The sequence below is a fragment of the Saccopteryx bilineata genome, chromosome 4, assembly GCF_036850765.1.
Source record: "Saccopteryx bilineata isolate mSacBil1 chromosome 4, mSacBil1_pri_phased_curated, whole genome shotgun sequence".
Classification (NCBI taxonomy): Eukaryota; Metazoa; Chordata; class Mammalia; order Chiroptera; family Emballonuridae; genus Saccopteryx; species Saccopteryx bilineata.
The window spans coordinates 297,328,636-297,341,829 of NC_089493.1; the positions used below are offsets into that span (position 1 = coordinate 297,328,636).

General features: G+C 38.6%; 1 protein-coding gene across 1 annotated transcript in view; it reads right to left on the reverse strand.

Moving 5' to 3' along the window:
* Nucleotides 1-13,194, reverse strand: part of LOC136335755 (phospholipid-transporting ATPase ABCA3-like) — a 164,462-nt gene that overhangs the window by 50,423 nt on the left and 100,845 nt on the right. Inside the window, exon 16 of the mRNA XM_066276851.1 lies at nucleotides 2,790-2,940. Coding sequence (XP_066132948.1) covers nucleotides 2,790-2,940 — 151 coding nt within the window. The remainder of the gene's footprint in view (nucleotides 1-2,789; nucleotides 2,941-13,194) is intronic.

The window sequence follows — 13,194 nt, forward strand, 5'->3', positions numbered from 1 at the left end:
GCTCCTCATATGTGCCTTGACCCGGAGGCTCAAGCCAAGTTAGTGACCCCTTGCTTAAGCCAGTGACGTTGGGCTCAAGCCAGTGACCTTTGGACTCAAGTCAGCGATCCGGGATCATATGGATAATCCTGTGCTCAAGCTGGCAATCCTGTGCTCAAACCAGGTGAGACTGCGCTCATGATGGTGACCTTGGGATTTTGAACCTGGGTTCTCAGTATCCCAGGTTGGTGCTCTATCCACTGCACCACCACTGGTCAAGTTTTGAGGTCATTGTTTTCTTCTTTTTGAATCTCCTCAATAGAATCCCTATCCCACTATGTTCAAGACCCATACACTCTATTAAGGATTATTGCATCATCATCATCATCTTTTTCTTATAATGTCTTTGATTTTAGTACCAGGGTAATACTGGTCTTATGAAACAAGTTGGGAAATGTTCCATTTTCTCTCATTTCTAGAACAGTTTGTACAGAATTGCTATTTTTCCTTTATTAAATGTTTTGTAGAACTCATCCGTGAAGTCAGCTAGTCCCAGAGTTTTCTTTATGAAAATGTTTTAAAGTATAAATTCAATGTCTTTAATAAATAGATTTTCAAGTTAATTTCTTCCAGAGTCAGTTTTAATTTGTATCTTTTCTCTCTCTCTCTCTCTCTTTTTCCTGGTCCGTATGATTGAAGTTTTATTAAATTCACCAGTTTTCTCAAAGAACCAACTTACAACTTTGTTTAAAAAATCTCAAGTTCACTTTTGTTAGACATATTTTGGAATATAGGCATTGAGGTTGTAGTATTTTTTCTAATCTCTTCCTCATGTCTATGTAAGTGCGCAGGTGTAAAACATTCAGAGCTGTTCCCAGTCCAAGACAAGTAAACAATTAAGCCATCAAAGTTTTGGAAATAACCAAGAACCCTCTGTCATTTTATTCTTTTCCTACTATAGTGAAATATTCTGTGAATAAATGGGCTATGAACATTTTATTCTTTTTAAAATATTTTTGAATAATTGATTTAAAATTATTTTGTGAAAGAAAAATTCATTCTGAACTCATCTATTTTCCCCTAGGTTCATGGTTTGCATTTTGTGCTCGACTAGACCCACCCGCTCTCCACGGCACAGAAATCCACATCTAAGGTGCTGATACTCATCTGTGCCTCAGAAATTCTTCCTCTTTCTCTCTTCCATGTCCAAAATATTTAGTGGGAATACAGGATGAAAATATTACCTTTACCTGAATCCTTATATTTCATATTTTATCCTTAATGATATGCTCATTATTCTTGTTTTCTTCTGATAGTGTCCTTTGTATTCAGACGACACAGGACGGCAGATGGGACGTGTTCAAGTGGCTTCTCTCACGTTTCTTTCAGTGACGTGACGCCCCTCCAGATTTATAATGACAAGACGGTGCTGAAAGTACGCAATGAACGCCTGTCCTCTCACTCTGCGGCAAGAGTGCTCCCAGAATGCACATCTGGCCGTGGTGTCTTTCATGCCCCCCCCCCCCCGTTCTCCCTCAGCTGTCTCCACAGCCTCCTTACTCCTGCTTCTCGAGAAGGTTCAGGTATACTCTCTGAATCAAAACAGCTCCCAGGGAGCCTTCCTCTTCTTTTTATTCCTATTGCAGGGTGCAGATGTTTATTTTCATATCTTTATTTATTCCTATTGTAGGGTGCAGATGTTTATTTTCATATCTCTTTATTAGAATCTTGGGTGCCCAACTCCTGGTGTTCCCTTTCATTCCACCAGGACCTCTGCACCAGATGGGAGCAGAGCAATGTCCTCGGAGTTCTTCCTCTCTTCCCGGGCAGGGCAGCCCTCTTGCACTTATGGAGTATCTACACAGTAATCACTTCAGACAAGAATATGAAAATTGTGCACTCCTAAAGGTCAGTGATGACCAACACTCTTAGCTGGGATGGGAGTCCCGGCTAGAATGTCAATCCCTGTCTCTCCCCTCTAGAATTAATTTGCCTAGCCACTGAGGTCAAACTCACTGTTACATCTATGTCCTTGTCATTTTTTCTCCAAGAGTTGTTATTTAAGCTACTTTCTTCATACACCATCTTAATATTTCCTTGGATTTTACCATACATAAAGTGTGTTTACTATAGCCCTGGCCAGTTGGCTCAGTGGTAGAGTGTCACCTGGCGTGTGGATGTCCCGGGTTTGATTCCCAGTAAGGGCACACAGGAGAAGCAACCATCTGCTTGTCCACCCCTTCCTCACACGCCCCTCCTGCAGCCATGATTTGATTGGTTTGAGCACACTGCCCTGGGTGATGAGAATTGGCTTCATGGAGCCTCCACCTCAGGTGCTAAAAACAACTCAGTTGCAAGCATGGCCCCAAATGGGCAGAGCATCGGCCCCAGACGGGGGCTTGCTGGGTAGATCCCAGTCGGGCGCATGTGGGAGTCTGTCTCTCGATCTACCCTCCTCTCACTTGGGAAAGAAGAAAAAAAAATTGTTTACTATGAACATCTTATTATTAGCTATCCTTTATTAATACTAGGAAGCTATAGAAAATAGGTGGCAAACCTCCTCCCCCACAAAAAAACCAAAATTCCCAGAAAGAAAAACATCAAGTGAGCCCTGAATAAACTTGAAGTAGTGAAACAATCCCCTGTTCAGCGAGAGAAATCTTCAGCTATGAACTTCTCCACTCTGGCCGGCAAATGACAGCACACTTGGAGACGGGGCTCATAGCAAAGTACTATTCACTGAGCTCGGAAAACTAAAAACTAATTTTTGGTTACCAAAACTATGCATCTACAACTCTCTGAATCTATACCTGTGTACGTGCTTTTTGGGTAGGGTAAATGATAATTTAGCTCCAGTGTATTTTCCCAAGGTGGCATCTGGAATGTGACACTGAATCACTGCAGAGATCTTTCCAACATCACACTGTGGTTCAGTCTCCATGACTATGTGATATGCAGCACCTGAGAGAAATTGTTCAGAAGACAAAAGGAAGAAGGTTTGTACTTTTTTTACCTTGTCAGACCAAGTTCGGCTCTCCATGGTCCAGGTCACCTAGGTCCGCACGGGAGGAGACACAGCATGTCACAAAAGCTTTTGTTTCGACCCTACCGAGGCTCCCACCTAAAATTCCCAAATGTTGCTCCAAGAACCAAGATACTGAGTAAGTAGTAACTTCCTCTGTAATTTCAATAACTTTTGTAGTTAAACAATAATAAGTGTACAGATACAGTAGTTCTGTGATGAAAGTCCTCTGTGTTCTGGCTACTTAGAATTTTTGAAACTGGAATATTAATAAATATTTATATAGTATCACTGGTTGCCCATTGTGCATCAGGTATTAATAGACCCTGGGCATACAGCAGTGACAAAATTAGATAAAAACCCCTGCCCTCTATGGGGGGAGCTCAATGAGGAGGTTGAGGGTATTATATTGAGTGGAACACTTGAAACCATGTCAACATAATAAATTAAAATTAAAAATTAAAAGAAGGTCAGCCAGAATCCAGCTGCTGCCCTTTGGCTGGAGACTCCACGGCGCGGAGCCAGAGCTGCTGACACTGTGAACCCAGCTGCTGCCCTTTGGCTGGAGACTCCACGGCGCGGAGCCAGAGCTGCTGACACTGTGAACCCAGCTGCTGCCCTTCGGCTGGAGACTCCACGGCAGGGAGCCAGGGCTGCTGACACTGTGAACCCAGCGAGCTTGAGCTTCAGAGGCCCCTGCACAGGCTGCACTCACAGTGTCATCAAGTTTAAAGAGCTAAACAAAAAAAAAGAAATGACTGCCCTCACAAGAGCTAGTTTCTAGACAAAGGGAACAGATTATAATAAAGATGAACAGGTCAAAAAATATATTGTTAGGGGAAAATAAAAGCAGAAAAGAGAAGTATGAAAGTATGAAATGTTGAAGAAAGACTTACATTTTAGAAATAATTTTTGATTAGAGACCTTAAAGAAACCAGGGAACTATTGTATTTAGTGCTTTGTCTATATAAAGAAATTACTTTCTAGAATTAAAGAAAAATAATTATAGCTTTTAAGTATATGCATCTAAAATGGTCATTGTATTTACATTAATGTTTTTATTAAGATTTGTAAAAAGTAAACAGTAAGTATTAAGCATAGATCTCTTATCTTAGAATTTGGTTTATTTGCCTGGCTTATGTAGAGAAAACACTATTATTTCACTCTACAAATGAGGTAATAGTCATCCAGAGGATGAAATGACAGTCATTATTTACTAGCTATGAGAACCAAAACTACTTTTGGCTTTCTTATAAAATGACATAAAAATTGTTTTTTTCTCAAAATGATGACACAATAAGCTTCTCAATTATCTTGTCCTCTAAAGATTCATGTTAAGCATATTTAGAGTTAAGCATCTATAAACAGGGAACTGAATGTTCAAAAGTATTATACCTTTTAAAATATTTAGCTACATATTATATACTATTTTACCAATAACATAAAACTGTGGATATTATTTTAAGTGATTTAATTTATTTATTGAAAGCTTATCTTTTTAGAGATTGAGAACTCAATAAAAGAGATAAAGAGTGAACTAATCAAGCTTAGGAAATAAAACTGACCATATGGAGGAAAGAATGAATGATGTCAGAAATAGAAATCTAGGTCAGAGTAATGGCCGCATGAGAGATACTACTGATCTGTCCCCTTGAAATGTCAATAAATTGAACAGCTATAATGTAGCAAAGCAACCCCAGTTGGGCTCACAGGCATGCCTGAAAGATACGTGCTCCGAATGGACTGAAGGTAGGAAGATTTGAGGAGGGGGCAGAAGACAAAGTGGACTCACAATCGGTTGTGGAGAGAGGAGAGGCCCAGACTGTCTGGTGTTTGTCTGCAAGGGTTCCAGAGAGGAAAACCCCAGAGTGACTGGGGCTCCTTTGGCCGAGAGGAGCGGTGAGACTGAGGAGGAGAGGGGGAGATTCTAAACCAAATGGTGGAAGAATAAGAAGTCATTACCGGTGTACCCATGGTCTGCCCACAGCCTGCTCTCAGAGCAGAGACAGAGAAGACCAAAGTGCGGCCCCCAGCCTCCCAGATCCTGGCTCCCTCACCTCTCCATGTATGGACAGTGGCAGAGACAGACCCCACAGCTAGCTCTCCAGAGCCATTCTCTCCCCGGAAGAACAGAGGTGCCCTGTGTCTGGTCCCCTGGTCTGTTGAGACGAGGGGAGGAGAGCCTGGAGGCCTGGGGCTGCCATTGCTAAAGCCACAAAGATGGAAAGGCAAAGCCATGACGTCCTCACAAGTCCACCCATCAATGTGACTGCGGCCCCACCTACATCACGGTGACAGCAATTACCCAGCTGAGGCCAGCTCAGGGATTTCAGAACTAAAACTTGTAATACAGCACAACCCAGTGGAAAAAAAAAAAAGCTCTCAAAACTAAAATTTCTTTAGAATTTCATTTTCTTTAACATTTATGTTTGTGATTTTTGTTTTTGATTATTTTGCAGTTTTTCTTCTGTACTTGTCATTTAAAATTTTTTTATATTATTCATTGTATATATAATTTTTAATTTTCATTTTTTTACTTGTTTTCTTCTGGATTTTTTTTTCAAAATTATTTTATTAATTTTTTTATTAGTTTTACCTGGCTGACATCAATAAATCAGGGTACATATGTTCAAAGAAAACATGTCCAGGTTATCTTGTCATTCAATTATGTTGCATACCCATCACCCAAAGTCAGATTGTCCTCCATCACCTTCTATCTAGTTTTCTTTGTGCCCCTCCCCCTCCTCCTCTCCCCCCCCCCCCCGTAACCACCACACTCTTGTCAATGTCTCTTAGTCTCGTTTTTATGTCCCACCTACGTATGGAATAATGCAGTTCTTGTTTTTTTCTGATTTCCTTATTTCACTCCGTATAATGTTATCAAGATCCCACCATTTGGTTGTAAATAACCTGATGTCATCATTTCTTATGGCTGAGTAGTATTCCATAGTGTATATGTGCCACATCTTATTATCCAGTCTTCTATTGAAGGGCTTTTTGGTTGTTTCCATGTCCTGGCCACTGTGAACAATGCTGCAATGAACATTGTGCTGCATGTGTCTTTACGTATCAATGTTTCTGAGTTTTTGGGGTATATACCCAGTAGAGGGATTGCTGGGTCATAAGGTAGTTCTATTTTCAGTTTTTTGAGGAACCATCATACTTTCTTCCATAATGGTTGTACTACTTTACATTCCCACCAACAGTGAATGAGGGCTCCTTTTTCTCCATAGCCTCTCTAACATTTGCTATTACCTGTCTTGTTAATAATAGCTAATCTAACAGGTGTGAGGTGGTATCTCATTGCAGTTTTGATTTGCATTTCTCTAATAACCAATGAAGATGAGCATCTTTTCATATATCTGTTGGCCATTTGTATTTCTTCCTGGGAGAAGTGTCTGTTCATGTCCTCTTCCCATTTTTTTTTATTGGATTGTCTGTTGTTGAGTTTTACAAGTTCTTTGTATATTTTGGATATTAGGCCCTTATCTGAGCTGTTGTTTGAAAATATCATTTCCCATTTAGTTGGCTGTCTGTTTATTTTGTTGTCAGTTTCTCTTGCTGAGCAAAAACTTCTTAGTCTGATGTAGTCCCATTCATTTATTTTGTCTTCACTTTCCTTGCCTTTGGAGTCAAATTCATAAAATGCTCTTTAAAACCAAGGTCTATGAGTTTAGAACCTATGTCTTCTTCTATGTACTTTATTGTTTCAGGTCTTATATTTAGGTCTCTGATCCATTTTGAGTTAATTTTAGTACAAGGGGACAAACTTGTCAAGTTTCATTCCTTTGCATGTGGCTTTCCAGTTTTCCCAGCACCATTTGTTGCAGAGGCTTTCTTTTCTCCATTGTGTGTTGTTGGCCCCTTTATCAAAAATTATTTGACTATATATATGTGGTTTTATTTCTGGACTTTCTATTCTGTTCCATTGGTCTGAGTGTCTATTTTTCTGCCAAAACCATGCTGTTTTGATTGTTGTGGCTCTATAATATAGTTTGAAGTCAGGTATTGTAATGCCCCCAGCTTCATTCTTTTTCTTTAGGATTGCTTTGGCTATTCGGGGTTTTTTATAGTTCCATAGAAATCTGAGGGTTTTTTGTTCCATTTCTTTAAAAAATGTAATTGGAATTTTGATGAGAATTGCATTCAATTTGTTTATTGCTTTGGGTAATATGGCCATCTTGATTATATTTATTCTTCCTATCCAAGAACAAGGAATATTCTTCCATATCATTGTATCTTTTTCGATTTCCCTTAACAATGCTTTGTAGTTTTCATTATATAGGTCCTTTACATTCTTTGCTATGTTTATTCCTACGTATTTTTTTTTGTTGTTGTTGCAATCGTGAAGGGGATTATTTTTTTGAGTTCGTTCTCAAATGTTTCATTGTTGGCATATAGAAACACTATAGACTTTTGTGTTAATTTTGTATCCTGCGACCTTACTGTATTAGCTTATTGTTTCTAGTAGTCTTTTTGTAGATTCTTTGGGGTTTTCAATGTATAGGATCATGTCATCTGCAAAAAGTGATACTTTTACTTCTTTTCCGATATGGATGCCTTTTATTTCTTTGTCTTGTCTGATTGCTCTGGCTAGAACCTCTAGCACCACATTAAATAAGAGTGGAGAGAGTGGACAACCCTGTCTTGTTCCTGATTTAAGGGGGAAAGCCTTCAGTTTTGTGCCATTTAATATGATGTTAGCTGATGGTTTATCATATATGGACTTTATCATGTTGAGATATTTTCCTCTTATTTTGTTGAGTCTTAAACATAAAATTGTGTTGTATTTATTTTATTGTATTTTTCTGAAGCTGGAAACGGGGAGAGACAGTCAGACAGACTCCCGCATGCGCCTGACCGGGATCCACCCAGCACGCCCACCAGGGGTGACGCTCTGCCCACCAGGGGGCGATGCTCTGCCCCTCCGGGGCGTCGCTCTGCCGCAACCAGAGCCACTCTAGTGCCTGGGGCAGAGGCCAAGGAGCCATCCCCAGCACCCAGGCCATCCTTGCTCCAATGGAGCCTTGGCTGCGGGAGGGGAAGAGAGAGACAGAGAGGAAGGAGGGGGGTGGGGGTGGAGAAGCAAATGGGCGCTTCTCCTATGTGCCCTGGCCGGGAATCGAACCCGGGTCCCCTGCACGCCAGGCTGACACTCTACCGCTGAGCCAACCGGCCAGGGCCTTGTGTTGTATTTTATCGAATGCCTTTTCTGCATCTATTAATAAGATCATGTGTTTTTTTTCTGTGTTTTGTTGATATGGTGTATTACGTTAACCGTTTTACGTATGTTGAACCATCCTTGAGATTCTGGGATGAATCCCACTTGACTGTGATGTATTATTATTTTAATATGTTGTATTCGATTTGCTAGTATTTTGTTTAATATTTTAGCATCTGATTCATTAGAGATATTGGTCTGTAGTTTTCTTTTTTTGTGCTGTCCTTGCCCAGTTTCGGTATGAGGGTTTGTTGGTCTCATAAATGTGTATTGCTTCTTCTTCAATTTTTTGGAACACTTTGAGTAGAATAGGAACCAAGTCTTCTTTGAATGTTTGATAGAATTCACTAGTATAACCGTCTGGGCCTGGACTTTTATTTTTGGGGAGGTTTTTAATAGTTTTTTCTATTTCTTCCTTACTAATTCCTCTGTTTAGGCTTTCTGCTTCTTCTTGACTCAGTCTAGGAAGGTTGTATTGTTCTAGGAATTTATCCATTTCTTCTAGATCAGTGGTTCTCAACCTTTCTCATGCCATGACCCCGCAATACAGTTCCTCATGTTGAGGTGACCCCAAACCAAAAAATAATTTTGGTGGCTACTTCATAACTGTAATTTTGCTACAGTTATGATTCGGAATGTAAATACCTGATATGCATTATGTATTTTCCGATGGCTTTAGGCGACCCCGCCGGGGTCGTGACTCACAGGTTGAGAACCGCTGTTCTAGATTGTTGAATTTAGTGGCATAAAGTGTTTCATAGTATTCTACAATAATTCTTTGTATATCTATGATATCTGTGGTGATTTCTCCTCTTTCATTTTGGATTTTGTTTATATGAGTCCTTTCTCTTTTTTCCTTGGTAAGTCTCACCAAGGGTTTGTCAATTTTGTTGATCTTTTCAAAGAACCAGCTCCTTATTCTATTATTTTTTTCTATAGTTTTTCTGTTCTCTATTTCATTTATTTCTGCTCTGATTTTTATTATCTCCTTTCTTCGGCTGGTTTTGGGTTGTCTTTGTTCTTCTTTTTCCAGTTCCTTAAGGTGTGAAGTTAAGTGGTTCACTTGGGCTCTCTCTTGTTTGTTCATATAAGCCTGAAGTGATATGAACTTCCTTCTTATCACTGCATCCCATAGATTCTGATATGTTGTATTGTCATTTTCATTTGTCTGTATATATCTTTTGATCTCTACGCTTATTTCTTCTTTGACCCATTCACTTTTAAAAAGTATGTTGTTTAGTTTCCACATTTTTGTGGGTTTTCCTCCCTCTTTTTGCAGTTGAATTCTAGTTTCAAGGCTTTATGATCAGAAAATATGCTTGGTACAACTTTGATTTTTCTGAGTTTGCTGATGTTATTTTTGTGGCCCAACATATGGTCAATTCTTGAGAATGATCCATGTACACTGGAGAAAAATGTATACTCTGTCACTTTGGGATGAAATGTCCTGTAGATGTCTATCGTATCCAGGTGCTCTAGTGTTTTGTTTAAGGCCAATATATCTTTATTGATTCTCTGTTTGAATGACCGATCTAGAGCCGTCAGCAGTGTATTGAGGTCTCCAAGTATGATTGTATTTTTGTCAGTTTTTGTTTTAAGGTCAATAAGTAGCTGTCTTATATATTTTGGTACTCCTTGGTTTGGTGCATATATATTAAGAATTGTTATGTCTTCTTGATTCAGTGTCCCCTTAATCATTATGAAATGACCATTTTTGTCTCTGAGTACTTTTGCTGTCTTGTAGTCAGCATTATCAGATATGAGTATTGCTATGCCTGCTTTTTTTTGGATGTTATTGCTTGGAGTATTGTTTTCCAGCCTTTCACTTTGAATTTGTTTTTATCCTTGTTGCTTAGATGAGTTTCTTGTAGGCAGCATACAGTTGGATTTTCTTTTTTAATCCATTCTGCTACTCTGTGCCTTTTTATTGGTGAGTTCAATCCATTTACATTTAGTGTAATTATTGATACCTGTGGGTTCCCTATTGCCATTTTATACATTGCTTTCTGTCAGTTTTGTGTCTTGTTTGATTCTTCTGTTTTTCTATCCTTTGTTTTTGTTTGGTTGTATTCCATACTTTTTTCCTCTGTTGCTATCTTTTTAAATCATGTGCTTCTGTGGTGGTTTTTTCAAGGGTGGTTACCATTAAGTAATGAAAGGGTTCCTACCCTGTTCATTGTAATGCACTATTTTGTGAGTACTTTTGCCCTCCATTGTCCTTTGCTGTTAATTTCCGTCCTCTCCCCCCCCTTTTTTGTTTTTGTTGTCACAGTTTAAATTTGGTTTTATTGTTTTCTTGGTGGAGCTTTTACTTGTGGTTTTGTTTTGTTTTGTTCTTTGTATCTGGTTGGAAAACCCCCTTTAGTAATTCCTGGAGTGGGGGTTTTCTGATGATAAATTCCCTCATCTTTTCTGTATCTGTGAATGTTTTTATTTTTCCTTCATATTTGAAGGATAGCTTTAATGGGTATAGTATTCGTGGCTGAAAGTTCCTCTCTTTCAAAACTTTAAATATTGGGGTCCACTCTCTTCTAGCTTGTAGAGTTTCTGTTGAGAAATCCAATGATAATCTAATAGGCCTTCCTTTATATGTTGTATTCTTCTTTTCCCTGGCTGCCTTGAGAATTTTTTCCTTGTCATTGGTTTGTGCCAAGTTCATTATGATGTGCCTTGGAGTAGGTTTGTTGGGGTTAAGAAAACTCGGAGTTCTGTTTGCTTCTTGAATTTGAGGCTTTAGTTCTTCCCACAGGCTTGGGAAGTTCTCATCTATTATTTGTTTGAATATGTTCTCCATTCCATTTTCTCTCTCTTCTCCCTCTGATATACCTATTATTCTTATGTTATTCTTTAACATAACATAAGATGGAGTCAGACAATTCCTATAGGGCTTTCTCATTTTTTTAAATTTTTGAGTCTCTTTCCTCTTCTCTCTGTTGTGCCTCAAGTTGCTTGTCTTCTATGTCACTAATCCTACCTTCTATCTGGCCTGTTCTATTAGCTAAGCTTGTTACCTCATTTTTTAGCTCATGAATTTTTTCACCTCTGTTTGTTTTTTATAGTTTCAATTTCCTTGGTAATATATTCTTTGTGTTCATTGAGTTGTTTTCTGAGCTCCCTAAATTGCCTTTCTGTGTTTTCTTGTATATCTCTTGAGTATTTTTAGGATTTCTATTTTAAATTCTCTGTCATTTAGCTCCAAGGTTTCCAATATATTAAATTTTTTCTCCATAGATTTTTCCTCATCTATCTGCACTACCTCTCTGTCTTTTGTATCCATGATATTCGATTTCCTTTTCCTTAATGGCATCTGAGGGTGGTTTTGTTGATAGTACTTTGCGTTTAGTGTGGAACTGCTGGAGGCTCCAAGGATAGATTTTTCTGTCTCTGGTTTAAGATCTTGTTGAATTTTTGGGAAGATTTATTGGTATCACTCCTTGCGGCGCTATTTCTCTGATGTCACCAGCCCTGGAGTTAATAATAATACCACTCTCAAATTCCATGGAGGCAGAAAAAATCAAATATCATGGCTACACAAGACAGAGATGTAGTTCAGAAAGAAAATAAAAAAAATCTCCAGAAAGCAATGTCTATCACATGGAAACCTTGAAGTTAAATGATAGAGAATTTAAATCTGAAGTTCTGAAAATATTCAGAGATGCAAGAAAACACTGACAGGAAACTTACTGAGCTCAGTAAACAAATCAATGAACAAAATTAGCACTTCACCAATGAGATGGAAACTTAAAAAACAAACAGAGAAGAAGCTTTCAATATATGAGTTGTAAAATGAGTTAGCAAGTTTAGCTACTAAAACAGGCCAGATAGAGGCAAGAATCAGGGACATTAAAGACATTGTTAGTTAAAAATGCTACAGAAAGAAAAAGAGAAAGACTCACAAATTTAAAGAACTGAGAGAGCTCTACAAGAATTGTATGACTCCATCAGAAAGAGCAATATAACAATAATGGGAATATCAGAAGAAGAGGAGAGAGAGAAGGGAACGGAGAGCCTATTCAAAGAAGTAATTGATGAGAACTTCCCAAGCCAATGGAAAGACTTAGATCCTCGAATCCAAGAAACAAACAGAATGCCGAGTTACCTCAACCCAAACAGACCCATCCCAAGGCACATCCTAATTAAATTGTCAAAAATCAGTAACGAAGAAAGAATCCTCAAGCAGCTAGGGAAAAGAAGAACATAACATATAAAGGAAGGTCCATCAGGCTATCATCAGACTTCTCAGCATAAACTCTACAAGCCAGCAGAGAGCGGACTCAAACATTCAAAGTATTGAAAGAGAGGAATTACCAGCCAAGAACACTATATCCATCAGTGTTATCCTTCAAATATGAAGGAGAAATAAAAACTTTTGCAGACATGAAGAGGCTGAGGGAATATATTACCAGAAAACCCCCACTGCAGGAAATATTCAAGGGGGTTATTAAACCAGAAACAAAGAACAACAACAACAAAAAAAATCAAAACTATTAGTCAAACTCCAGCAAGGAGTTCTATTGTGACAAGGAGTCACAATAAAAACAAGGATAATCTGTGACAACAACAACAAAAGGGGAGAGGATAAACATCTGTAGCAGCAAAGGAGGGTGGAGTGCAGAAGCACTCATACAGCAAAGGACTCTAGTGCATATGAAAATATTTCTCTTATAAATTAATGGTAACCACCCAAGCATGGTACAACCTATGTAAATCAGTCAATGTAATACACCACATTAACAAAACAAAGGGGAAAAATATGATTCTATAAATAGTGCCGAAAATGCATTTGATAAGATACAACATCCATTTATGTTTGACGCACTCAATAAAATAAATATAAAAAGAAAGTGCCTCAACATAATACAGGCCACATAGGATACATGATCAGCCATTACTATACTAAATGGTGAACAAATAAAGGTTTTTCCTCTAAAATCAAGGACAAGACAAGGCTGCCCACTCTTTCCTTTCTTAT